This window comes from Erithacus rubecula (assembly GCF_903797595.1).
Source record: "Erithacus rubecula genome assembly, chromosome: 5".
Lineage (NCBI taxonomy): Eukaryota > Metazoa > Chordata > Aves > Passeriformes > Muscicapidae > Erithacus > Erithacus rubecula.
In genome coordinates, this window is record NC_136687.1 from 35,553,055 (window position 1) to 35,578,104 (window position 25,050).

At 37.8% G+C, this 25,050-nt stretch overlaps 2 protein-coding genes across 12 annotated transcripts in view; one reads left to right on the top strand and one right to left on the bottom strand.

The window, feature by feature from the left end:
- Positions 1-1,438, bottom strand: part of CLCN3 (chloride voltage-gated channel 3) — a 63,008-nt gene extending 61,570 nt beyond the window's left edge. Inside the window, exon 1 of one of the 2 annotated variants that reach the window (XM_079306460.1) lies at positions 1,230-1,438. The gene's annotated coding sequence lies outside the window, so the exon portion shown is untranslated. The remainder of the gene's footprint in view (positions 1-1,229) is intronic. The other variant, XM_079306459.1, reaches the window with a different exon arrangement.
- Positions 1,439-1,483: 45 nt separating this feature from the next.
- The window catches only part of NEK1 (NIMA related kinase 1), a 41,264-nt gene continuing 17,697 nt past the window's right edge, over positions 1,484-25,050 (top strand). For 4 of the 10 annotated variants that reach the window (XM_079306450.1, XM_079306454.1, XM_079306448.1 and 1 more), the window contains exons 1-17: positions 1,484-1,604; positions 4,479-4,627; positions 4,709-4,805; positions 6,788-6,885; positions 8,318-8,401; positions 8,814-8,881; positions 9,005-9,091; positions 10,096-10,150; positions 11,508-11,708; positions 14,076-14,136; positions 15,397-15,554; positions 17,342-17,395; positions 17,533-17,580; positions 17,671-17,742; positions 20,796-20,977; positions 21,060-21,191; positions 24,492-24,594. In XM_079306450.1, coding sequence (XP_079162576.1) covers positions 4,511-4,627; positions 4,709-4,805; positions 6,788-6,885; positions 8,318-8,401; positions 8,814-8,881; positions 9,005-9,091; positions 10,096-10,150; positions 11,508-11,708; positions 14,076-14,136; positions 15,397-15,554; positions 17,342-17,395; positions 17,533-17,580; positions 17,671-17,742; positions 20,796-20,977; positions 21,060-21,191; positions 24,492-24,594 — 1,617 coding nt within the window. In that variant the 5' untranslated portion in view covers positions 1,484-1,604; positions 4,479-4,510. Of the gene's footprint in view, positions 1,605-2,385; positions 2,457-4,478; positions 4,628-4,708; positions 4,806-6,787; positions 6,886-8,317; positions 8,402-8,813; positions 8,882-9,004; positions 9,092-10,095; positions 10,151-11,507; positions 11,709-14,075; positions 14,137-15,396; positions 15,555-17,341; positions 17,396-17,532; positions 17,581-17,670; positions 17,743-20,795; positions 20,978-21,059; positions 21,192-24,491; positions 24,595-25,050 lie in introns of those variants that run through there. The other 6 variants (XM_079306455.1, XM_079306456.1, XM_079306453.1 and 3 more) reach the window with 4 other exon arrangements.

The window sequence follows — 25,050 nt, forward strand, 5'->3', positions numbered from 1 at the left end:
GACAAAGAGACAAAACATCAAATTTACAGTAGTTGGTCAGTGAGAGTTATTTCAGCAAAACCAACAGTGACAGCTGGTGAGCTCTCTTGTATCATGCTTCACAAAGGTATGTTTTTTATCATGCACAAATTTTTTTTAAATTTTGCATTACAGCATATTGACATTTCCTTAAATAAACAGTTTTGATGACTAGCTGCTTCCAAATCTGTCATACCAACACATCCTTCGTTCAAATTGCTGTATCTGCAAAGAAGTATCTCTGTTGCTAAGGGATACTGAAAATAAACCCCTTCACAGGTCCACCAAAAAGAAAAGCATCTAAAAGCAAAAAGCATAAATTCACCTGACAATTTCTTCCACGAATTCTGCACTAGAAACTTCAGAGGTCCCACAACCTCAGAAATGAGGTGCAAGTCCGTACACCCAAATTACCACCATTTACCAGTATGTTGCCAAAAATATTTAAGCATCTATTCTAACATAGGATAGCCCCAGAAACAATTTAAATTTGGTTGTAAGGTCCTATTTTACCTAGTTTAGTACTTTAAAGTGTGACACAGCAAATTTACTACACTACACTGAACACAGTTCACTATCAGCACACGATTTTCCACCGTCACATACACAGCCATTCATTTTAAATGAGAATTGATATACATTTTGTTTTAACAGCCATTTCCACGGTTTCCTAGGGAAGGGAAGAATTTTGGACAAGTAGGGAAGATAATATGAAAGGATGCAGTCAATATTCAGTTTTAACCTCGCTGACCTGCACGCCCGTTTAATTATGAGACTCCAACAAGAGCCCATTACCTCTCTCTTGTCTAAGGGCGGCCCTACTAGCCAAACCCGTGAGCCAACACAAAGCGAGCAACTCATGCAGAATAACACTTGCGAGTGGATACGTGGGGAGGACACCCTGCTCGTCCCCAGCCGCAGAGACCCCGCTTTCCGTGCGGGCACAAGCGCGGCCCGCACAACACTGGGATGGGGTGACAGGGTGTAAACACGCGGGGCATTCCCCCCTCATCCCGGCCTGTGGAGGCCGGCGCACGGACGAGCTGAGGCATCTGCAAGGAGCCACCCCGTCCGTTCCTTCGCGCCCCCGATGCGCCTGGCTGGCGGGGCAGGGGCTGCCCGCTGCGCTCCTCCCGCCGCCTCGGCCCCGCCGCGTCTCTGGGCCGCGGGGGACCCCGAGCCCGCCCCGCCCCGCCCTGCCCCGCCCGTACCTGCGCGGGCGGTGCCGCCCGCTGATCCCCGCGGAGGCGCTGGCTCATCCTCCCTCCGAGCGCCAGCGGGACACGGGCGCAGCCCCCGGACCCGCGGCCGCTCCGCTGCCCGGCACCGCCCCCTCGGCCCGGGGAGGGCGGGGATTCGCACCGCGCAGAATCGGCGCCCATCGGGCCGCCGGGGTCAGCGCCGCCGTCACTGCTGATTCCGCTTCCCGCGGTCCGCCCGGCGCGGGGCCGGCCCCGCTCCCGCTTTCCCGCGGAGGGCGCGGCTTCCCGCAGGCCGGGAGGGGCCCGTGCCGGGCTCCCTCGCTGCCAGGGCGGGGGGAGGCAGGACGGTCTGCGCTTCGGAACGGGGTGGAGGCGGTTTCCCAGGTAAAGGAGGCAAAGAGATGCTGGGAACATCTTAGCACCGTTTGGCCTCGGGCTGATTGCGCCGCCTCTACATTCCACATTCCTACGGAGGCCCCGAGAGCTTCGGGGTTTTACCTGCAGGGAAAACGCAGGTGTCGGGCTGTGCACGGAACTCCTGGGTGCCGCCAGCCGAGGTGCTGAGGCCAGTGTGATGTTCACTGTTTCAATAACACACAGCTAATGAAAGTTCCACCAAAATGTATCAAATCGAGGGATGGAATTTTTTTTTTCCCCCTAAGGAAAACGCCCGCTGGTTCGTTTATGTGCAAGTCTAACAAACCCGGAGGGCGCCGTGCGCTGTGGCATTCGGACTGAGAAAGCGCGTTGCGAACCACGAGGCTTTGTGCCCGTAGTGCCATCAAGGCGCTTTGGAGTCGGGAGCGGAGTAGCCACAGGTGCAGCCCGACCCTCCCCCGCTGAGCGCTGCGCTCAGCCCGCCGCGGGGCTGTGTGGGGCACACGCGTCCCGCCGGTGCCGGGCCGTGCGGTGCTGCGGCTCGCCGGTGACACAAGCACTCACAGCTCTTTTCACGGGGGTTCCGGTGACACAAACGCTTGTAGCTCTTTTCACGGGAGCTCCCCCCAAATGCGCTGATACCCGCGCCCGCCCCGCCCGTCACGTGACACCGGCCGCGCGTTACCAGGGTTAAGTGCCGCTAACGCGGAGTGGGCGGGGGCAGGGTCGCGGCCCCGCCTCGCTGCGGGCTCGCCCAATGGGGGCCGAGCTGCGGGGCGGGGCCGCCAATAGGGGCGGAGGGGGCGGGGCCACCGCAGGCGCGAGGCCAGGTTGGGCGGCCGCGGCCGCGGCGGGCAGGTATGGCGGGGTGGGGACGGGGCGGGCGCGGGGGAAACTGAGGCGGGGTGGGGATGGCGACGGGGCGGGTGGGGCCGCCCTTCTGGGAGCTGGGCAGGTAGCGGGTGGTCTCTTCCAGCCGCCCTGGGGCGAGGGGTTCCCGGCCGCGCCTCTCGTCCCGGTGCTGGGCTTGCTGTGGCTGTGCGGGGGCGGCGGCCTGGCGAGGCCCGCTTGCGGAGCGCGGCCCAGCTCGGCCCCTCCGGGCCCCGCCCCGCCCCATACGCGCGGCCCTGGCCTGGCCGGGCTGCCGCGGGTGTGACTTGCGCCGCTTTCCTGCGTGACTGTGGTGGATGAACTGACTTACTGCCCTGGGCTTGAAAAGACAACGCCCTGTCAGCGTTGATGTTCTTTCTCTGGGTGCCTATTTTCCCCTTGCCACGTGTGAAAATAAGCTATGTAAGTCATAGAAGGTTATATACCCCCTCTGACTGAACTTCTTGCCCAAAGGCTGGTTACTCGCCATTTGTATTTGCACAGAGCAGCATGCAGAGGCAGCCCTAAGCTACGCTTAATGCAGCTGGTTTAAGTCTAGAACAGCACTGATTATTTCATAAAGTAGGGTAGGAACAGAACTTCAGTAGAGTCATTTGAAGTTCAAATTGTTTCCCACGTGCTATGATTTTACTGTTGTCTGAAAGAGAATATTAAAGTAAGTACTAAGTCCTTCTTATGTTTAGAAATGCAACTTTATATTAAAATATCTTTAGGTACTGGAAGAAAAAAACTCAACATCAACTGCAGGCCTGCAATTTTAACTTTTTCCTTTCCCGGTAGTTAACCTTAGTCTTAGTAGGCTTTGCATCTCTTGTTTTGAAGAACAGATAATTTTAGATCTCTCTTGTTTTGTCTTGCTGTACTAATCAAGCTTATTTGTTTTAGTCTGCTTTCATGATATAGGTCCAGTTAAGCAGCATGTGGGTCTAGTGCATGGTAATTCTGAAAAAAAAAAAAAAAATTCAAATGGAGGAAGGACCCTGATTGTGAGACCTGTCATGTGTGTGAAGTTCAGATCTAAGCTGCTAGAAGCTCCTGTTGGAAGGAAGCTGGATACAGCAAGGCAGAAATGCTATTAGTTCTTGAAAGTGAGGCTTAAGTGAAGAAAATCTTATAACACTTTTGTCTTTTTCAGCTTATGGAAACTTCCTCAGGGTATAGAGGCCCTTTTTGCTTTAAAAAATATCCTTTAGTGTGCTGTGAATTTGCTCTGATATTTGTCATTTTGGTCTTTGTTTTGCCCTTTTCCTGTGCTGTTCTGACACAACTGTATATAGTGTTCTGTTTTTACCAAAGTATTTTTTATTATAGAACCTTGAACACCATCAAAATTCACCTGAGTACTCATTTTAGTCTGAAAATGTAGTCTAAATGGTCAGATGGTACATGAAAATAGTGATTTGTGCCGTTTTGCAAGGATCTGTTTTATATGCAACGTGAAAAGGATGTTTCAGTCGAACTTAATGCCACACCTTTCTGTATTGAATAATGATTTGAAACATGAAGGGGATATGTTGAATTCAGTCCATTTTTGTCTTCATTATAGTGTTAAAAAAAGCTGGATTTAGTGCTTCTTAAGAAACAATACATGGGAATTCCCCTGGCTTCCATTGTGTTTCTTCCAATTGAAGTTGAATGAAAGATTTTTAGCCAGGTGCTATAGCTCTATGATGTTTGTCTGCCAGATGAATCAGAAGCCTTGGCACTGATTGCACTGATTTATTTAAAGACAAAACAGATCCTTTTTAGTCAAAATGAAAGGTGAAACAGGTTTTAATTATGCAGCCCTTGTGGCCCAAAATGAGCCAACTGAAACAAAAGAGAATTGAGACTAGTATTAGGTGATTTAGAGAAAAGCAAGTGAAGAGATTAATGTGTCACATTTTGAGGAAAAAAAAGGTACCATGCCCTGGTCAACCTAGATCACTAAGTACACCTAATTAATTATGCTCATGGGGTTTTTGTGTTGTTTGTTTGGATTTCTTCCAGTACTCAAATAAGGATGCCTTAAGACAAGAACTATGGATAAATACATCAAAGTAAGGAAGATTGGAGAAGGATCCTTTGGGAAAGCAATACTTGTCAAAGCTAAAGAAGATGGCCAACAGTATGTTATTAAAGAAATTAACATCTCCAAGGTGAGTGATTATTATTAATAAATTCCTGATCCATTCTTTTTTGTATTTCTGTTCTCACAAATAATTGTTTTCCTTTTGAAGATGTCAAATAAAGAGAGAGAAGAATCAAGGAGAGAAGTTGCTGTTTTGGCTAATATGAAACACCCAAATATTGTCCTGTATAGGGAGTCATTTGAAGGTAAGATGAACTAATACAGTAGAACCTGAAGTAACAGGAGTGACTCTGTGCACTACTTACTGCACTTAGTTTAAAAGTCAGTGAGTTTTCTCTCTTTAATCTGTATTTTTCATACCTTTGTTGCTTACTTCAGTTATTTTCCATATTTTTTTCAGAATTCCCATCCACATTTAAAAATAATTGTAATTCAGGATAAAGAGCAACAAATAGACAAATATTCATGACTGTGTCTTGCATGCATTGGTTTTGGTTGATGCTCAAATGAACGATATTTTCTTGTTTCTCCAGAGCATAAGTCTCCTTGAATATACCCTAGCAACTGGAATGCTTGTGTAGGTTAAATCTGTGTAGGTTAAATTACAGTCTAAATTTGGATATTGATAACCTAGCAAGAGCAGTTTTATGTCCAAGTCTGTTGTCTTAGAGTGCAGTCTTCAGTAACTGCAACCATATAGTTGCTTTCAGAGTTGGAAAAATAGATGAGACTGTTAACTTCATCAGGCAGTGAAGGAAGGAGAAATATGATTTTACGGTGTCTTCACATTGAATGTCTTGGGAAATGGCCAAAACAGAAAAAAGATTACAAAAATGTATTGTAGAAGCTAAAATATTATTAAAAGCCCCTAAATATTATTTGAAGTGCTGTTTAGAGATTCTGGTCTCTTTTTCTTTCCTTCCTTTCTGCTGACTTTCTTATGTCTTTTGCCTGGGGCTTTCATTTTTTCTTTTGCTTAAATTAGATTTTTTGTGACATAATCATATTACACAGCCACACTTCTGGTTTATAAATGCACACTGTTTTCTTCATTGTGGTAGAGGCCTGTTCTTTAAGACTGTTTTTTTTTCTTGCAAATTAGATTCCGTAATCCATAATTTACAAGACTTTGTGTTGCATCTTTGTTGCCAGAACACATTGACTTTGAATACAAAGTTTATAGAAGAAAATTATTTCAGCAATAGATGTGCAAGAAATCCAGACTCCTAGAATCATCTTTTAAAATAGTACTGATTAAAGATAATAATAAAATGACCAAACAGAGAAAGAGCTTAAAGGGTTTGATGTTTTGAAAAGTAGATTTCAGAAGCATTCTGTGGGAGTGAAATTTAAGTGACTTAGATGATTTAATTTATTTTAATTCAAAGCTTTTTAAGTGCTGTAAGTGACTAACTTTTTCATAAAATAGGAGTTCTTTTCCTTTTGAGCAGCATGTGACTGATTTTCTGCAGTTTTTCATCTCTTCTCAAAATCATGCCTAGTATGTGAGTAGTGTAGTTCTTATGCTTTTGGCAAACTTGCAGTTGGCTTCTGCCTAATGTGTTTTTTCATCAGTAACTGGGAAAAGCATAACTTTGAATGAAGTTTTGTGTTTGTTCATAACTCCTACTGGAAACTTGCATGGGATTTTTTGAAGTCTCCTGAGATTTCATTAAAAAATGAGAAAATAATTGTTGCCATCTCATTGTCTGCTGAAAGTTTTCTTACTGTTCTTCTGACTAAAATAAATTGCATGTCTGGTAACAAAGCTGATGGCTGTCATGCTCTGGCAAGTCCAGGTAAAATTCCAAGAAAGAGCAAGGCAAATAGAGGTAACTTAAGATCCCCATTTTTAGGGTAGGGGGATCTATAGGATGCTTGAAAGGAATTTGAAAATTCATTTTATATTTCATTCATAAAATGATGCCTTTGATTTCATAATGGTTTTGAATGCCATGTTGGGGCATTGGTTCAGTAGATGTGATTCTTTTCTCTCTGTATCAAAATAGTCCAATGTTACCAAAATGGGAAAATTAGTCACGAAACTCAAAATAATAAACATATTTTTGCTTGAAGTTTGAAAAAATGGACTAAAAAATTATATCTGAAGCTGCATGTGACAAAGTAAATTTTTGTTGCTTTTTCTGTGGCTGTGGTGAAGATATTTAGAAAGTTAGCTAAAGAAGGGTCTTGTTTTTGTCTTTTTGAAATACCTTTTACTTGACAGAAAATGGCTGCCTGTACATAGTGATGGATTACTGTGAAGGAGGAGACCTATTTAAAAAGATAAATGCCCAAAAAGGAATCCTATTCTCGGAAGATCAGGTAACAGCAAACTGTTGCTATAATGTTTTGTAGCAGGATACTTTTTCATTAATTTTAAAATGTTTTGGTTATAATTTTGGTTGCTTAACCTAAAAGGAGATTCTCAAATAGTCATTCTTGTTGCTGTTGATCAATGTAGTATCGTTAAAAAGCAAAATCAAAACACAAACACAAAAAAAACAGCTACACAAAAAAAAGTTCCAGAAAGAAAATATAGTTGGAACTCTGGGTTTGTTACTTGAGATTTTGTCTGTATGTGTAAGATGCTGTTAAAAGTTGAATCTCTTGTGAAGGAAATCAGATCTGAGATAGGAAAAATACTGAAAGACAATGAATATCCTTAAACCTGTGAAAGTATGTCTTTAAAGATGTAATGGCATAGGATTTTTGTATTGTAATACCAATTTTCGTGTATCATAAGTATAAAATAAAATACTTTGTAAGTATATTACATGAAATATGGAAGTATGGAATTGGCATGATTCAAAAGTTAATTTTGCCAGTAATAAAAATTTAATCTGCTGATATACTTGCAATACATTTTCTTTTTCCACTAAACTGGTTATGGAGTGATTTTAAATGAAATGTGAGTGACATCGTTTGTAATAAATGAGAGTATCTTAAATACAGATTTGATTAAATTAAGTAAAAATAAGTTATGTAGGATTCAGGGTGGATTTTTTATTAGGGCATTTCTTTATTTATAAATTGTTCCTATGCTTTTGTGTCTCCATTCAGTAGGATGTCAATTTACCTGGGATTGGAAAACCTTAGTATTATATTAAATATTTGGGATATAATTTGTAAAATTTTAAATTTTTTTCATTTGACTTCACTTTCACAAGAAGGATTTCAAGTGGAAAAGTGAAAATTATGCCTTGCATTATACTATAATTTTGTCATGTACTTCTAAGTAGTGAATGTAAAGCTGTTATTCACATTGCAAAGTTCTTGCCATTAGTCACTTCTTAAATTGTGATTTTTGCAAAAAAGGGCATTGTTGGCTTGTTCGTAATCTTCCAGTTAGATGTTTGTTGCTTTTCGCATCAAAATCTGCTTTGTGGTATTTATCTGATATTTATTTATTGTGATATTTTAAGGTAAGATACACGAAATTACTACATGTAAAATAAGTGTTTCTGTGAACATCAATAGGGCTTTCTAGGACTCTGGTCGATTAACTGAGTGCAAGAAAACTTGTATTGGCTTCAGCAAAAGTACAGTCTTTTAATGTGCAAGTTCCACATCTTAGGCATTTAAACCAATCAAATCCATATTAAGTTTTTAATTATTCTATGGTATTAATGAAGTGGGTAAGGGGGGAAGGAAAGTAAAATCCATAGTTATATTTAAAGTCTGATTTGATAATATCTTGTAAGTGGGGAAGTTTTCAGATTGACGAAGTTGATGTTGCATTTTCTTTTATTAATAGATTCTGGATTGGTTTGTACAAATTTGTTTAGCTCTAAAACACATACATGATAGAAAAATCTTGCATCGGGACATAAAGTCACAGGTATGTAGGTGGCTATTTTTCAACTGAATTGTCTTTCAAAGTGATTGCATTCGTATCTTCCTAGTTTGTTTATGGAAACATTTCTAATGCTGGAAACACTTCTTCAGTCTGCAGGAGTTTTTTATATATTTGTACTAACAGATGAGGCAATTTGATGCAACTACAAGTGTTACTCGTGTGTTTATGTGTGGGGGCAAAAAAAGGTTATGTTTAACAATGTGAAATAGTGTTTTCTTATATTAATGAAGCAGGACTTGTATAAGTTGTACTGGTGTTCCATAGTAGTCAATTACAGTGACTTGGGGGATGGAATGGTAGAAAACTTTCTTCTTCTCAAAGCATATAGAGAACAAAAATTGTGCAATTGTATGAATATTTGAATTAACAGATTTCTTAACATTTCTGTACCAAGAATATATTTTTAACCAAAGATGGAACAATACAGCTAGGAGATTTTGGAATCGCCAGAGTTCTGAACAGGTAAATCCTTTTTGATAATGTTTTTCCTCTGACTTAATTTAAATTGCTTTAATGAAGGAAAACACAATCTGTGCACTTCATGTGAGTTAACCAATTAACATCCATCCTTATTTTTTGTCTTAGTACTGCAGAGTTGGCACGCACTTGCATAGGAACACCATATTATTTGTCGCCTGAAATATGTCAGAACAAGCCTTACAACAATAAAAGGTACTAATAAAGATTTTATTAAATATTTTTGGTAAAAAGAAGAAAATCAGTTATTTTTGAAATCTACAGTTGTTCTAGTCAAATGATGGTGAACATCTGTTAAGTTTGTCTCTTACCCAAGTAGATACTGAGCTTCTCTGGTGAGAAGGTCTTCAGTAGAAAGCAATGTCATAGCAATGACTTAGCTTAATGCTCCAAGTTCTAGATCTAGTTATGTTCTTAATTATGGCTCTACTTTTGCCCACGTACACAGTGATTGTAGAACCTTCCAATGTGAAGCTCTATTAAGTATGAAACACAGCAATTTTGTTCTCTGAGCATATGATGTGCATAGATGCGTGGCTCAGCTTGCTCCAGATAAGGAAGTTGTACAGATACCTTACTTATACCTTTGGTGCCATGCAGCAGCCTGTGTAATTAACAGGCTGTTAATAAGTTACCCTTCCACTTCACCAAGCTGTTACATTCGTTGCTGGAGTGCCTCATTTCAATGAATGTTTTAAGAGCAGAAAGTTGTTACAAATCCTTCCCATTAATTTATTCTGCCATGGGTTTATTATCCAATAGTGTTCTAACCAAATCCTGTAATGATAGAATGTAAGTTTAGTCACTGCTAAACAGAATAAATTGACTTTGAGAGTTGTGTTTGCTGAATTAGGTGATGAGGTTTTCTTGGATTTTGTGTGTTTGACCTCATCCAATCTTACATATTTAAATTAAAAAAAAAAAGCCTTTCTCCATATTTTGTGTAATTTCTGTGGTTCTAAATTGGAAGCCGAAATAGTATCATCTGATTTTCAGGGTGGCCTTACTTTAGGTTGCTGAATTGGTTTTGGGATTTTTGTTTCCTTTGGGTTTTGCAGGGTCCAAGTCCATAGAGGGGGGCTTGTACACATTCAAAAATCCACCCTTTTCCTCTTCAGGGATAGACTTCACAGATATAGGTTACTTGACAATGCTAATCTTAAACTAAGTTTTGAAGTAATATGTTCTTTTTGATTTAGTGATATCTGGGCCCTTGGTTGTGTTCTCTATGAAATGTGTACACTTAAACATGCGGTAAGTAGAAAGTTTGTGTGTCTATAAATGAATAGTGATTTCAAACAGGATTTATCTCTGATATTACACAGATGTATTTCATGGTAGCTGTTTGAAAATTACCTTCAGCACTTCCATCTCTACTTCCTGTGCCAACTAACATTTTTCATTGGTGTTTTGCTTCATGCTGATCTCTCAGCTATCTTGGCACTTTTGTTTTTAATCAATTGTATTAGCTGAAAAAATTATTAGGTGTTATAACAAATGGTACTAGGAACTGTGAGAGGCCTTTGTGGGTTTTTTTGTTTGGTTGTTTTGGGGTTTTTGTTGCTTTGTTGATGTTGTTTGGGGGTTTTGGTTGATTGGGTTGGGTTGGGTTTTATTCAAATTATATCAAAAAAAGCTTGAATTCATTGAAAGCTTCATTGAAAGTCTGAATTTGAATTCTGCTTTTTTTTATAAATGGATTAATGTATTTCTGTTTAGAGCAGAAATAGTGCTTAGAAAAAACTGCCAAGGTGGAAGAATTGCCTTTTTCCAATTTTTCCTTCTTCTATCTGTGTGTGTGTAGTTTGGAGAGTGTTTTCATTATCCATTTTTCAGTTAGGAAGGGAAGAAAATGTTTGGGGTTTTTCCTGTCCTGTTTTGGATTCTTTTGTGGGTTATGTTTGTTTGGAATTTTTTAGTAGCTATTTTTATTGAAAGAAAAAGATTATAACAATATGAAAATTGAAAGAAATATTTTCAAGGGATAAGAATTTAATTTCATTTCCAGCTTTTGTAATTTCTTCTTGCCTGGTCTTATATGTGGCAGCACTGCTGACTGTGTTTAATTTCTGAGAGTTGATGTCAACAATTTGTTTTCTGTAAGCTGGGTGATATGTATTGTTTTCTTTTTATTGTACAAAGGAACTGAAATGGTGCTGTTACCTGAGCTTACACTGAAGTCTGAGTATTCCCTTGGATTTCACCCTGAATGAGTGTGAATACTTTACATACAGTAATTTGAAATGGGGGGGTTGCTAAAAAAGGCAGAAGGTATGTTGTGGTTTAAAGCCTTTGGAAGAGGAGATCAAGCAGATGATTTTTTTTCCTTAGTTATATTTCATTGTCAGTCTAGAACTGGAGGGAAATAATTGCTTGTTAACAACATTTACATCTCCATAGTACGAAATACCTGTATTGTGATGTATTTTTAATTGGAATTTTAATTTGAATACTTGGCAACAGATTACTTTTAACTGCTGGTGTTGACCTTGAAAATGTGTATGTTGAGACAAAGAAGGGGCACTGTTAGTTTGGTTTCCTCAACATCTGTATGTGCAGCCTTGCACGTGGACAGGTGATAAGAATAACTGTTTTCTTCCTTGTGATACAGTTTGAAGCTGGTAACATGAAGAACTTGGTCCTGAAGATAATCTCTGGACCTTTTCCTCCTGTTTCTATGCATTACTCCTATGACCTACGTAATCTGCTGTCACAGCTGTTTAAAAGGAATCCTAGGAATAGACCATCAGTAAACTCCATATTGGAGAAAAACTTTATAGCCAAACGGGTTGAAAAATTTCTCACACCAGAGGTATGGAGTTAATTCTAAATTTGCTAAAAACATCATAGGACTTGCCTTTTTCTTTATTCTAATGTTGATGTATTACATGGAAAACTGGAATAATGGTATTCCCTAGAGCTTTTATAGACAGGGTCAGTTGAGGAAAAAGTTTTACCGTGAACTGCAAAGGAAAGTCTCAAATTATTAAGTGTTTGGTAGTTTCCATAAGTAAATCTAAAGTTACAAGGTATGAAGTACATTTCTTTGTGCGATTTTCTATATTGTGAGGAATCACGACCAATTATTTGTTTAAATATGTATCTTTGCATAAAATGCTGCTGTTAATTATTTCACCATTGTTGCTGTACAGAATTTCTTCAATCCATATTTTGTTTGTAATTTGGAATGGCCTCAGAACCTGTTCTGGAAAATAAATCAACTTTAAATTTCTTGAGGTTTAAATGTATCACTTTTATAAACCCTCAAGGAAGGTGCTTCCTATTATTGTTTAAAGTCTATTCATGTCATCTGATAGCTAATAATGTCCTTAATGACCTAAAGAGGTCAAGATTAACAAGTGAATAATAGTTCTGATATGAGGTAAATAAATATAGAAGAGAATGGACATGGAGGAAATGCAGTATAAATAATTCTAATGGATTCTAAGTCACAACTAAAGAAATGTCAGGAAAAGGCCATACATAATTGGAATTTCTATTGTGTTGAAGTAGGTCTTCAGCTTACTTCAGATTGAAGTCCCAAAGAATGGTAAAATTTAGATATCTTTACAAATAAGTTTGTTCTAACATTTACAACATTTACGACAGTAGTAAATTGATCTGATTTTATTTCCAGTAGCTAGAATAGATGTGAAATTTTTATTTGGAGTTAGTCAGTCAAAGTATAATTAGTAATAGGCTCTCTATCAGCAGATGGTGACACTAATTTGTCCTAGATTGAGTATGAATACTTAGGCACAATTTTTCCAACTGTACCACTGCTTGTGTTTAACTTAGAGGTGCCATCTAGTTTTTAAAACAACAACAAAAGAAAACCAACATAGAGAGCACCTTTTACTAAATGTATCAGTCATTGACACAGCTGTGATGCTTATTTTCTTTCAGTATCATCCATGGCTAATGCTGCTGTCCTCTGTTTTCCTTAGTCTAAGCTTAAAAATTATTTCACACTGTACATCTTTGGGATGTTGCAACTGTTGCTGAAATCCCTTTCTTAAATGCCAGGAAATCAGTCTTCCAGTTTTATGTAAATTATTTCTTAAGCTTCATAGTTACTAAGTTGCATTAAAAAGCAGATCTAAATTAGCATCAGTTTTTAAAAAAGGAGAGAGGGTTCATTGAAAGATACTGAAGAGTTAGGTTTCTGTTCTGTCAGTAAAGGTGTTATCATGGAAACATACTTCAGTTGCTACAGCTTATCACTCAAAAGCTTCAAGACCATTGAAATATCATTGGTAGGAAACTAGAGGAAATTGTGGGACTTCTGGGTTACAGAATCTTTGATGCCAGACTCTACAGCTTAAAAATTTGCTCTGCCATTGTGTGCAGAGTCCTAAGTTCTGCACTTTAGTTCTTGTTTTGGGTTTTTTTAACAGATTTAACTGCTCAGCATCCATTGTAACTGACTGGTACAAATCAAAGGAATCTGGATAGTTCAAGATTCTGTAAATACTATTCCTGAACTGGATGAATTTTCATTTATACTTGCTACTTTTCCTTGAATATATTTCATTTCAACTAAAGGTTTTGAGGTGTTTGGTTCAGAACTACCTACAGTATTTAAGATGATGGCCTATTAATATTTGAATATTCTTTGTCTAGTCTCAAATTTTTCATTCCAGTAAGAATGCTTTCCATATTTTGCCTGACAGCACACCTTATATATTTTTCCAGATATCCACATGACCACATATGTGGTCATTTCCTCATCTTGAAAAGGATAGCAATGCTTTAAAACTGCAAACATTTTTAAAGAATTTCTTTTTTCACACAAGCTGTATGAGAATTTGAGGTGAACTTTGGCAGCTACTCAGAAATCAAAAATGAATTATGCTTTAAAATTGTGTTGATGCTCACATTAACTTTCTTCTAGATTCTTTGCTAGTTAATAAATGCGATAACATGTGCCACCCAGAAGTCAGACTAAATTGCTTTTTTAAATTACTTGAGAAATTATGCCAAAAATGTTTGAAAATACTGCAGCTTCATATTGGTGTTAGTAATATGAGATTCAATGCATCAAGTTGAGGATTCATTTAAATGTAACTTACAGTAAGTGCTCTTAATTAAATTCTTACTGCTAATGGCACTTGTCTGAAAATTAGTTCTTCCTGGTTTTAGTCACAGGTACTACTGGCTAACTCTTCAACTTTTTTAGCTTATTGCAGAAGAATTCAATCACAAAATTTTCCACAAGTTTGGACCACATGCTTCACCAGGTAAGTGTCTACACAAATTTCTGCTAGTGGTAACAAAGATTAATTCGGTCAAGTTGGTCTTAAATTCATTTTACTGTGTTATTTTGTTTTTTTTTTTTTTTAAATTAGATTTCCTTCCCAGTTATTTTATTTCCCTGTAATTATTTGATACTCTGGCAAGGGCTTTGTTATCTTTTGGTAATGTTGCTGTCCTTCTGCTCTGCAGTAAGAGAACCCTGCTAACCCAGAATCAAACCCACACTATATGTGTATATTCAGGAACTCTATGGGGAAAGCAATATAGGGGAAACCCTAGAGGCTGTTGAAACTCTTCTAGAACTCATCTTCTGCTGCCATTAACATTGCAGGTTTCAGTCCAGTGTTGTTAGTGGATACAGGCCTATCTCTCCATTCTATTAGGAAACCTCTTCCCTGTGTGTATGACCACTGTGCAGTAAAGCAAGGCAGCTGAATTAAGTGTCAGTTATCCAGCTTGAAGGCTTAAGATTTAAAAGCACGGGAATAGTTTTCTTCTATTTCTTATCAAACATAGACAAGCTAATACATCAGCTTATGTGGTTGAAATGTTAGCAGTTTATACAGTTCAGGAGGATGCTCATGCACAAAAAATGTGAAACCCAACTGTGACTGTAAAGCAAATTTACTTTTATTAATAGCAGTAGCAAATAATATGTACAGACCCCTGGTTCCTGCAAGGCCACAGGGAAGGAGCAGGACATGGAGAGCATGGTGCTCATGCAGGAGGGGCAGGCAGGCAGTGCTCCTTCAGAGTGTCCCCTGGATCCACACAGTGTGCATCCTGTCCTTGCTGCCCCTCCACCCAGAACCACACCTCATGCTTTCTCCTCAGGAGTGGAATTTTTCCAGTTACAATGGCATCTCACTTCTGGCCAGCACGTGAAATGAGCCACGAAGGCTCATGATCCCTGCTCCATGCTAACAACAGCTCCATTGTGCTTTGTTCCTCTTTCACAGGTTAAGTTCCCACCGATGGACCAATACACTGTTTCTCTTTCAAGGGTCAAGTTCCCACCAGTTATACAGTAAAGTTTTCTTCATTGTCTTGTTGATGTGCACAAGAGCAGACCAGATATGGCAGGGCCTTAGACTCAACTTTGGCCTCTGACACACAGTTCACCTATTTTTCTTCAGTTTTGCTGTTCTAAGATTTCAGGAAAGAGAAATATGATATACACTGGCCAGTCTGAGTAGCTCAAAACCAGGGTTTTTCTTATTGTGAGGTTTTTTTTTTCTTTTCAGCTAAAAGACCAGTTCAAGAGCAAACAGTGACTTCAGTTGCACCAGCTCAGAAAATTACCAAACCTGCTGCAAAATATGGAGTGCCTTTAACTATCAGGAAGTCTTGTGGTGTACCTAAAAAGCCTAATGAAAAGAAGCCATTGACCAAAATTAGACAGGTAAGAAGCTAAGTTAATTGAATTGAGCTGTTTTGTTCATACTTTATTTCAATCTTATGCCTTCCTTTTCAAAATATCTTGGTACATGTACATGCTTCATGCACCTGCAAAGAAAGTAGATCTAGTAGTTTAAATGCTTGACTTGCTTCATTATTGATTGTTTGTTTAGTTGGTTTTAAAATAATTTTTGTAAACTCCTACTTCAGGCTTGGGTTGTAATTCCAAAGCTGAATTACATTTGTGTGTTTTTGTTTGCTTTGTTGGTGTTAACCACTCTCAGGAATATTAGAAGCCTGTCACATATACCAAGATCATTGACACTGGATAGGAACATTTGCATCTTTTTTCCTTGTTTCAAAATAATTTCAAATTTTCAAAATACACAATCTTTTTCTAGCCATTTTACAAAGTGTTGTCAGACAGAGAAACTGTGTAATTGAAAGAGAAGTTTTCCAGATTTAATTCCATGATCTAATGAGAAAGTTTTCTGTATGCTGTCATAGAGTACTTCTGATCTTTCTTCCTTCTTTGTCTTTGTCTTTGTCTTCTTTGTATTCCTTATTACATAAAACTTTTATTCTCTCTCTCTCTATTTCATTAATTCTGCATGGTCAGGAGTTGGTTTTGCTACAGCTAGTTTTGAGCTATATGCACATGCCAAACAATTGGCAACCAAGAGACTGCTGCTTCAGCTGAACTATTTCTGATTTTCTTCTGAATAAGTAGCATGCTTGTTGTTGTGGAGTTTGGGGTATTTTTTACCTTCTCCCATGAAACTTCAGGGAACATACTAAAATCTCTGTTCATCTGTTAAAGTTGTAGGTGGAGAGAAATTTATCCTTGAGATAAAAATTATCTCTGAAGTTCAATAGTTATCAGAGGTTTAGAGAAAAGCTCATTGATCACACAAGCCTTGTTTGTTCATGAAACACAGTTTGAAAAAGCAAGAAGAGAGAGTGTGGACTTCTTTTGTGTCCATATGAAATCATGAGGTTTATGTGTTTTAAGGCTTAGTTGCAAAGCCATCTATGGGTCTTTATCATGGGTTTCACCAGCCAGCACTGGTCCAACTTGCTCTGAGACTTAATGTGCCAGGGAAGAGACCAAGGAAATATCCTCTTTCCAAATGGAAGAAGTCAGTGATGCTATTTTAAGACAGCCTATTTGTGAATTGTACCTAGTGAAAACACTGTGAAGCTCTATGTGTTCTAGTATGGTCAGAAAAAAAAGTTTTTAAAGTAATGATGGCTTTTTTGAGAAAATTAAACAGTACATTTTATTAGCTATAGCTGCTTCTTTAGCAGCTAGTCAGTGGTGTCACAGGTAACAAGAACATTAGTTAGAGTTGGAACCAAGTGAAGTACCAAGCAAAAGAGCCCTAGGATAACCTACCAAATCTTTTCTCCAAATAAGAGAATCTTAATATCTAGGTCCTCTCAAAGTTACTATAAAGAAAAGATTGTAATGAAGAGTGATACTACCAGAGAAGAAAAATTAACACAAAAGAGATTTAAAAATCATTCTTTTCAGGTTTTGAAGAACTTTTAGTACAGGATGAGCATGAAATCATCTGCTTTCAAACTGAGCAAAAGTGAATTCCACAGCTTGAATGACAAGATACGACCTTCAAATCTTTCTTCATCATCTTTTTTTCCCAAACATTACATAGCAGTGTTGTTTGTTTTTTTTTAAATCTTCTTGGACATATATCAACAATTGGATCAATAACCCATCTTGACAGAGACTTGGCTCATTAATAAATACCAAATGATATGCTTATTTTTCAGGAACCTTCAAAAAAGAAAAGATTAGAATTGCCTGAAAAACGCCAGAGAGAGCAGGTAGACAAGAGTCTTCAGATTTTTTTCTTTATTCCCCCATGTTAATTTTAATGAAATACCTTGTGATGTGGTGTGTAAGAATATGCAGTAGTTTGATTTCCCAGTTCCTTAACATGTTTAATCCTTATACATTGCAGATCAGTTTACCGAAGGCAGATGAAATGAGAAGATTGGAAAAAGAAAGGGTAAAACATGTTAAATGTGTTAAGTGTGAAGTTCAATTTTTACTTAGTAGTTTCTTGAATTTTCTTTTCCTGTATTGTTTTCTCCTTCAGATGGAACGAATAAACAGAGCCAGGGAACAAGGATGGAGGAATGTGCTTGGTTCAGGTGGAAGTGGTGTTAAGGTTGGCAGCAGATGCAGAAATGTGGTGCAATCTGTTCTCCCCACCTTTGATTCTGTGAAATGGTCTTCTCTTTTCAGAAAGATTTGCTCTTGGAGGTCAACTCTTGGGGCTGTCCATTATTAATCTGTGAATAATTTGAGATAGACTGTAAAAGCTCCACCCTGACCTTTTGGAGATTATGTGCAATTTTCATTTTCAATGTTTTCTAAATTTCTGAATCTCTTCTCTTTCTGCCAGTAATGGTTTTCACATGCCACTTTCTTATTTCCACACCTGCTTTTGCTACTTTTCCTGTGCTGAGTGTATGCATGAACAGCTTCTTTCACATCCAAGTTTGTTCTTGAATTATTTTGTTCCCAGTTTTTCATATTATAGTAATGGACCTCTTCCTTCTTCAGTATTAAACAGTTGCCTCTAAACATTCCTTGTTATTTAGCAACATAAGTGTTTCTATATGTCAATAAGATGTTCAGGAGGGGAGTAAAAAATTCTGAGTAAATCTAACTCTTTTTTCAATGCAGTGTTGTTTAGCCATTCACTTTGTGCATAATTTATTCTGATTCCTGTGACAGTTTCTTTTTCCCTGTTTGTGCAAGTCATAGTTTCATGGAAACATAACTGCCCTGGAGAGCAGTCTCATCAACTTAGTTGAATATAAGTGTCTGGGTACTTTCATCAGACAGAGCCAGTGCAGTAATTTAAATAGTGTTAGGATGTAATTCTAGCTGACATTAGAAAGTGGATTGAAAGGCAGGGATTTGTCGTAGTAGTAGTGACATGAATAAAGTGACACAAAAATCTTATGAAAATACTGGACATAAACATGTTTAGTAGGGCTTTTGTAAGCAAACTTTGAGAAATAAAATAAAAATGGATAGAGGTTTTATTGTTATTCCTTGTAAAAAAATGAGGAATGCACAAACACTGACCAGGTTTCAGAAGCTTATTAAATGTTCCATTTCAAAATAGATATCCTCTTTGGATGTGTGCCTCACATCATATAAGTAAAGCTTAAATATAAATGCAAACTTAAGCATACCAGACTTTACAAACTACAAAGTGCTGATTTAATGGGAAAAAAAAAAAAAACAACAAAACCATCAAGAAATGTAATTTGACTCCTATGTTGTCCTCTTCTCCTTCAAGATCAAACTGGCAGGCACCAATACAAGCTCCCATAACATGATATGCATGCATTCTCACATTTGGATGAGAGTTGCATGTGCATGTTCCTGAGCACAGTGTTTCTGATTAGCTCAGAGAGTTTTACTGAGAACACGTGAACTGTTCTATTGTAGCTCCAGCTGCATTGTTATCTGTATTCTCAGTTATCTAGAGAGACTGAGGCCAGTGGGTGTGTCTGTTTTCACCAAGTGTCACTGGTGTAAAACATCATGGTAGATGGAAAAATCATTGAGATGTCTTCTTCAAATTGGATAGTTGAGTACAAATCATACTGCAGGCTTCTAGTTTACCATCATTTCTGGTTTTCATATACTACTATAGTGTTCTTGACTTAATTATCTTTTTCCTTTCTCCAGCATGAAAGCAGTATATCCAGCAACTCCCTGACAGTGCTGTTGAATAGCATTGTTCAAGCTTACCAGTAACACAAGCCATACAGCCTCTTACAAAGGCACAACAGAGTCATGCACTGTGTGATTCTGTCCTCCTGTTTTCTTTTTGGGTTGGTTGCTGGCACCTGTATATGAGGAGAAGTAAAGAAAGAGGTGGCAAGTGTTTGGCTTTGGGTTTGTGGTTCTAGCAGGGGAGGTAGCTGTTCTCCAGGCTGTTGATAAGCACCTGCTTTCATATCATTTGCCTAGAGAATGATGATTATTCTCTGGAATTTACTTAAATTTTGGAAACTGAACTCTAATAATGATAGGTGAAATTTTGAATAGTTTCTGAAGACTTTTCCTTCTATTTGTAGAAACTATAGTCTTGTATAGTTATTTTTATTCAGACCAACAGTCTACCTGCATATTTGTTTGAATCCTGGATAAATCCTTGATTTAGCACTCTCATCTAGATTGTGGGGAGTCATTGATGGGCACTGAACAACTGAAATTCAGAATGTGAGATAAATTCCATTGTCAAATATAATCTCTTCAAGAACTTCCTAACAGGTAGTCTTAAATCTGTCATATCTGTACTCACATGTTTGAATTTATATTAAATACTTCAGACCACTCTGGAAGGAAGATTTACACTGTTATTAAAACAAATTTCATAGTTTTACTACCACAGGCTATTTGATTTCCTCCAGGTGTAAAGGAAATATTTTTATGCATGTGCTGACAACCTTAACCTTGTTTTGCCAGTTTTACATTTTCTGCATCCATCCTTGGCTATTACTGTGCACAGCTGCTTGAAACATTCTTTTTTTCATTATTTTCACTTGAAAATTCTGCAGGAATTCTAATGCTTTGAGAATGACAGGGATAATTTGCATAAAGCAGTACCTTGTGTCAGGTGTTCTCTGAGCTTCTCTAGTGAAGAAGCATCTCAAGTCTAGTGCTGGAAATCAAGTTATGGGTTGGTGGCAATGGGGGTTCTCACATAAATCTGCATTTAGTGCCATTCAGGAAACTTAGAACTGTTCTCAGCTGTTTCCAGCTTCATGAAAAAATGTGTGTTTGGCTATAAGTCACCTGTTACTACTTCAATTGGAATTGTGTAACGTTTTTTAGCTGAAACTTTGATTTTTGCCATGCAATATTATCTATATCTGTTTACACTTCAATTTAGTAGTTTTCAATGACTTCCAGAATGTGTGGCAGATGGCTCATGTATAACTGACTATTTTTAAAGGAGGCCAAAATGGTACTTTATTCTGGACTGCTGGCACAAAAAAAAAAAAAAAAAAAAAAAAAAAAAAAAAAAAAAATCTAATAATTCATTAAAATCAGGGCATGCTAGGATAAAATAAGGACTGATTTAGAATTGTTGCAGAATACATTAATATTTTTAGCTCTGCTGAAGAGGTAAAAATTGGAAGAGCCTCTTAAAACCAGTATTTGAGATTTCCATGCTACCCCTTTGGTTTCCAGGCACCATATTATGTCGGTGGAGGTGGTGTTGGTCCTTTTCCTGTGTCTTCCAGAGGACGCTATGAACACTATCATGCTATTTTTGATCAGATGCAACAGCAAAAGGAAAATGTCTTCAGACTAGCTGAAGAGAGGGAAGCCAAACTGAGAGCGAAACTACAAGACCGAGGAGTTGTTGAAAGGTATGGCTGCCTCCCATTAGAAGCTGCATGCGGTCTGCTTTAGATGAAAGTAATGAAAGTTACTGTACATATTTATCTACAGAGGAATTCCACCTGGAACACGTCCAGGAGTTCCTAAGGGACCTGCAGGTCATCACCATTTACCCGATGTTGGTGCAGTTAGGAAAAAAGTGAAAAGATTGAAGGAGGTGTCTAAACAAGCCAATGCAAACAGGTTGGACTGTGATAATCTGTCCCTACATGTTAGCTTCTTGTTCTGTGTCTGGTTTCATTTAGTAGTTGAACATGTCTCAAAATCACTTCTATTCATTAGTATTGTGCTGTCTGTTTGTGTGTTAGTCCCTCACAGACCACAATTCTTCTAGAGACAATGGAGATCTTGGCTTTTCTAGTATTGGAAAAAATAGTTTACTAAGCAAATGTACCTAAAGTAGATTTCAGACAAAATTGTTGGCTTAAGGTAGTTGCAGATAACAGCATAAGCCTCCTCCTTTGCTTTGTTCATCATTCCACTTTTTGTGTTAACTGACAAGATGCTTCCTTCTCTCATCATCTTATTCTTCCTGCCTTCTCTGCACCTAAGCATTTGTAGTATTGCAGAGTGTGTAGAATGGCCCCAGAGTTGTTGGCTCCAGGTAATTGGTCAGTGGAAAACTTCTAGGAGCTTTCTTCATTGAGATATGAATGTCAGCTGTTAGTAACAGTGTGCAACTTCTTATTTGATATTCAAATAGTGAATTAGAAGATCTGAGTCTAATTACTGTGAGTGGGGTATTTTTATATATAAAAGGATTTGCAAGCATTTTCTTTTTAATGTTTTCACTCTTTCAAAATGCTTCTTCAAAACTTTGCTCTCCTTTAGATCTCGTAATATTGCCCAAAGAACTGTGTTTGCAGATGTGACTAGTAAATGGGAAAGTACCATTTTCATGGAAGTTCAGTACTGTGAATGTTACTAACTGACTTTCCTAGAGGCACAGATTTTCCCCTTCATTATTTAAACTTCTGCAGAGCCAATGATCTGTTCCATGGAGTAAGAAATAAATGGAGTTAATTTGAGAAAAAGGAAGTGGCCAAAGAAACAATTTATTCTTGTAAACTAAATTAATTTGATTTTATGTTCTAATATAATATGTACTTGCAATTATAGATTTTTTACTGTTTTAAAATTTGCAGCAACAACATCATGCTTATCACTGATATTACAATTCTGAAAGCTCAGAGGTATATTTTACATTCTTTATAGTAGGTTGGACTGTTGTGAGATAGTTAAAATTCTTCCTGGTACAACTCAGTACTGGGAGGTATCTTTTGCCAGCTGTATTTAAATTTAAATTTAAATTTAATTCCTTCTCTATTTATTCTCAGTGCTTTGCACAAAGGGCACAATCCCCGCCTCTTGCCTAGATTAAGAAACAGCTTGACCCATACATTTGAAAATATTAGATTATGTTTGTCTGCACCTGGATAAACTATTTTAAATGTATTAAAATTGAGAGAAACTATAGCAGAGTGCTGCAAATTATAAATAACATGGAGACTGGGAAGAGAAACCAATTTAGTATTTCTCAAATATATGAATTTAAAAGCACTCAATGAAAACACTGTCCAGAAGTTTCAAAATAGGTAGAGATTGGGGTTTTTTCTGTTTATAAACTGGATTACTGTTAGCCTTAAACTGAGGTTCTGTTTCTTAGCATCTTAAATGTGTTAAGAATTTGTATTTTACCTAGAAACATTTTTATTATCATAGCCAGCCTAGGCTGTATTTCCATCCTGTACTTAATTCTTTCACCTGAAGGCGAGTGTTCATGATGCTTCAAAGAAAGAATTTAAATAACAAGAACTTTGTTACAGATAGTCAATTTAGGGCATATATTGAAGAAACTGAGAAATCTTCAAGTTGAAGTCTTTCTCATTGTACGACCACAATTGTAAGGCCAAATATATTCAGTGTCACCATTCTTGAAAAATTGACTCAGAAGTGCAGCCCAGAAGAAATCTAGTTGAAATGTTTTAGCAAAATGAGTCACTCACCTGTAGAGTAAGAAAAAACATTTTCATAAAATGTTGAGGTAAGATGTTTCTGTGAATTTGGTTTGAGACAAATAAGACTGTACTGATTTGGGGTTTTTTTTGGAAAGATGTCTCCTCCAGCACTATAAGGTTTATGATGTGTGACAAACTTCAGCTGCATGCTAGGGCTTTGCACAGATTTCACTATCACCAATTGAATTCATATGTATTTAAAAGGTAGAGTAAAAATCTTTTAGTAAATCAGGTATGTGTACACAGAGATTGGCAAGTGTTTGTTTCTTTACCAGTAATACACCTGTGAAGTTTGTCTTTTGCCTTTTCAGAGCAGTGTTTGTTTTATTAATTCAAAGTGGTTTTATCAAAGTGATTCATTTTAATGAATTGTAGCATGTGGGGAAAAAATTTATTTCTTTTTTGATTGGGGGTGAAGGAAAAAAATAATAAAATGCAAGTATTTCATAAATGTGTTAATTAATTGTGAGTTACTAGAGCTTCCTGTGTTGGCAAATGATTCATGCTTCAGCCTAATGGATTATTGCAATCAGCATATTTGTATTTCTTCCTGGCTGTTGCCAAACCCCTGGTGGTCCTCAGTTAAACGAGGCTCAAGGAACCTTGGAAAGGCCTCATCATTCTACCATTTGTAGAATATCTGGCAGCATTTCTAAGTGTTTTGGTTTTATTTTAGTACTAGACTTCTCTGGGTCTACTTTTAATGAATTTGTCAGAATCTGGTTCCTCTATAATCTTATGAATGTACTCGTAGAGTTGCAGGGTGCTCAGTTATGGTAATTTAAGTGTAGCTTTCTTGTCTTCCCAGGCAGGTCCCTGACCTGGGGTGAAACTTACCAAAAAACAATCATCTACGGTAGGAAAATTCCTTCACAGACCCTTTTAAAAGTAACAAAAAATAAATCCCCCAAGATTCCCTTGAAAGAATTGCCAGAACACTCTGAGAATAGTAGCACTGTAGTAATTCCCTAAGTAGTAGAAACTCTTACTGCTAATGTAGGACAGTCTTAAAAGGCTGTCACAGTATTGACCTTACTGATTGGCTTGTGTGATGAGTTCTTGTTCATCTCTGAAAGGAAATCTTGAAGAAGTCTTCTTTGTCACAAATCATAACGGTAATGAACAAGCTGAGGCACTTCCAAAAACAATCATACCAAGATTGTCTTTTGACATTCATTTTTGTTTTAATGACAAGGATCTGGAAAGACAACTATACTGTATTTTAGATTTATTTTTTTAATAGTTCTCACTTTTACTAGGCCTATTTTCCTCCATTTTGTGGAAGTGTGACTTGTATTTTGACTGATGAAAGGCATTTTTTTGAAGATGCCTTGCTCATATAAAGTTACTTTTTTTTTTCCTGCGTGTTCTAGTTAGAATAAATGTGGGGGGGAGGACGGTGGGGGTGTTGGTGTTTAGAGTGTCATATTTCAGACTTTCATCTTGCTGTGTTGAAATTACTCAGGCAAAAAGGATGGATAGCTGCAGATAGAGAAAAGCAAGTTGAAGAATTCTGGCAACGAAAGAGAGAAGCCATGGAAAACAAAGCTCGAGCTCAGGGACACATGGTATGAAATCTGATCTTCCTGTGTGTTTATTTCTGTTTCAGCATGCTTTGGGAGTCTTTGAAGTAGCGTCATAAGTGAAATGCTGACTAAATATGTTCCTTAAGTGTTGAAAAAAGAGAGAATGGGAGACAAGTTTTCTGCATTTTGTTGCTAATTTTAATAAAACATCACATAATAATGCAGCGTATTTCTCTCTTACTTAAACTTAGTAAGAAAGAAAATTATCTTTGCTTGCATGTGTCTAACTTGCTATTGTGAATTTTAGAAGATCCATTTGCATTTTCTTCTGTTTATACTTTGGAATCTTGGTTAAAATTATACTTTGTGTTATACACAGTATCTTGAACCAAAAATGATATTTGATTAAACTGATACAGCTGATGCTCAGACATAGTAGTGCATGCTAGGAAAACACATTCTGCTTATTGAAAAAGTATTGTAAAGTCATCCATATCT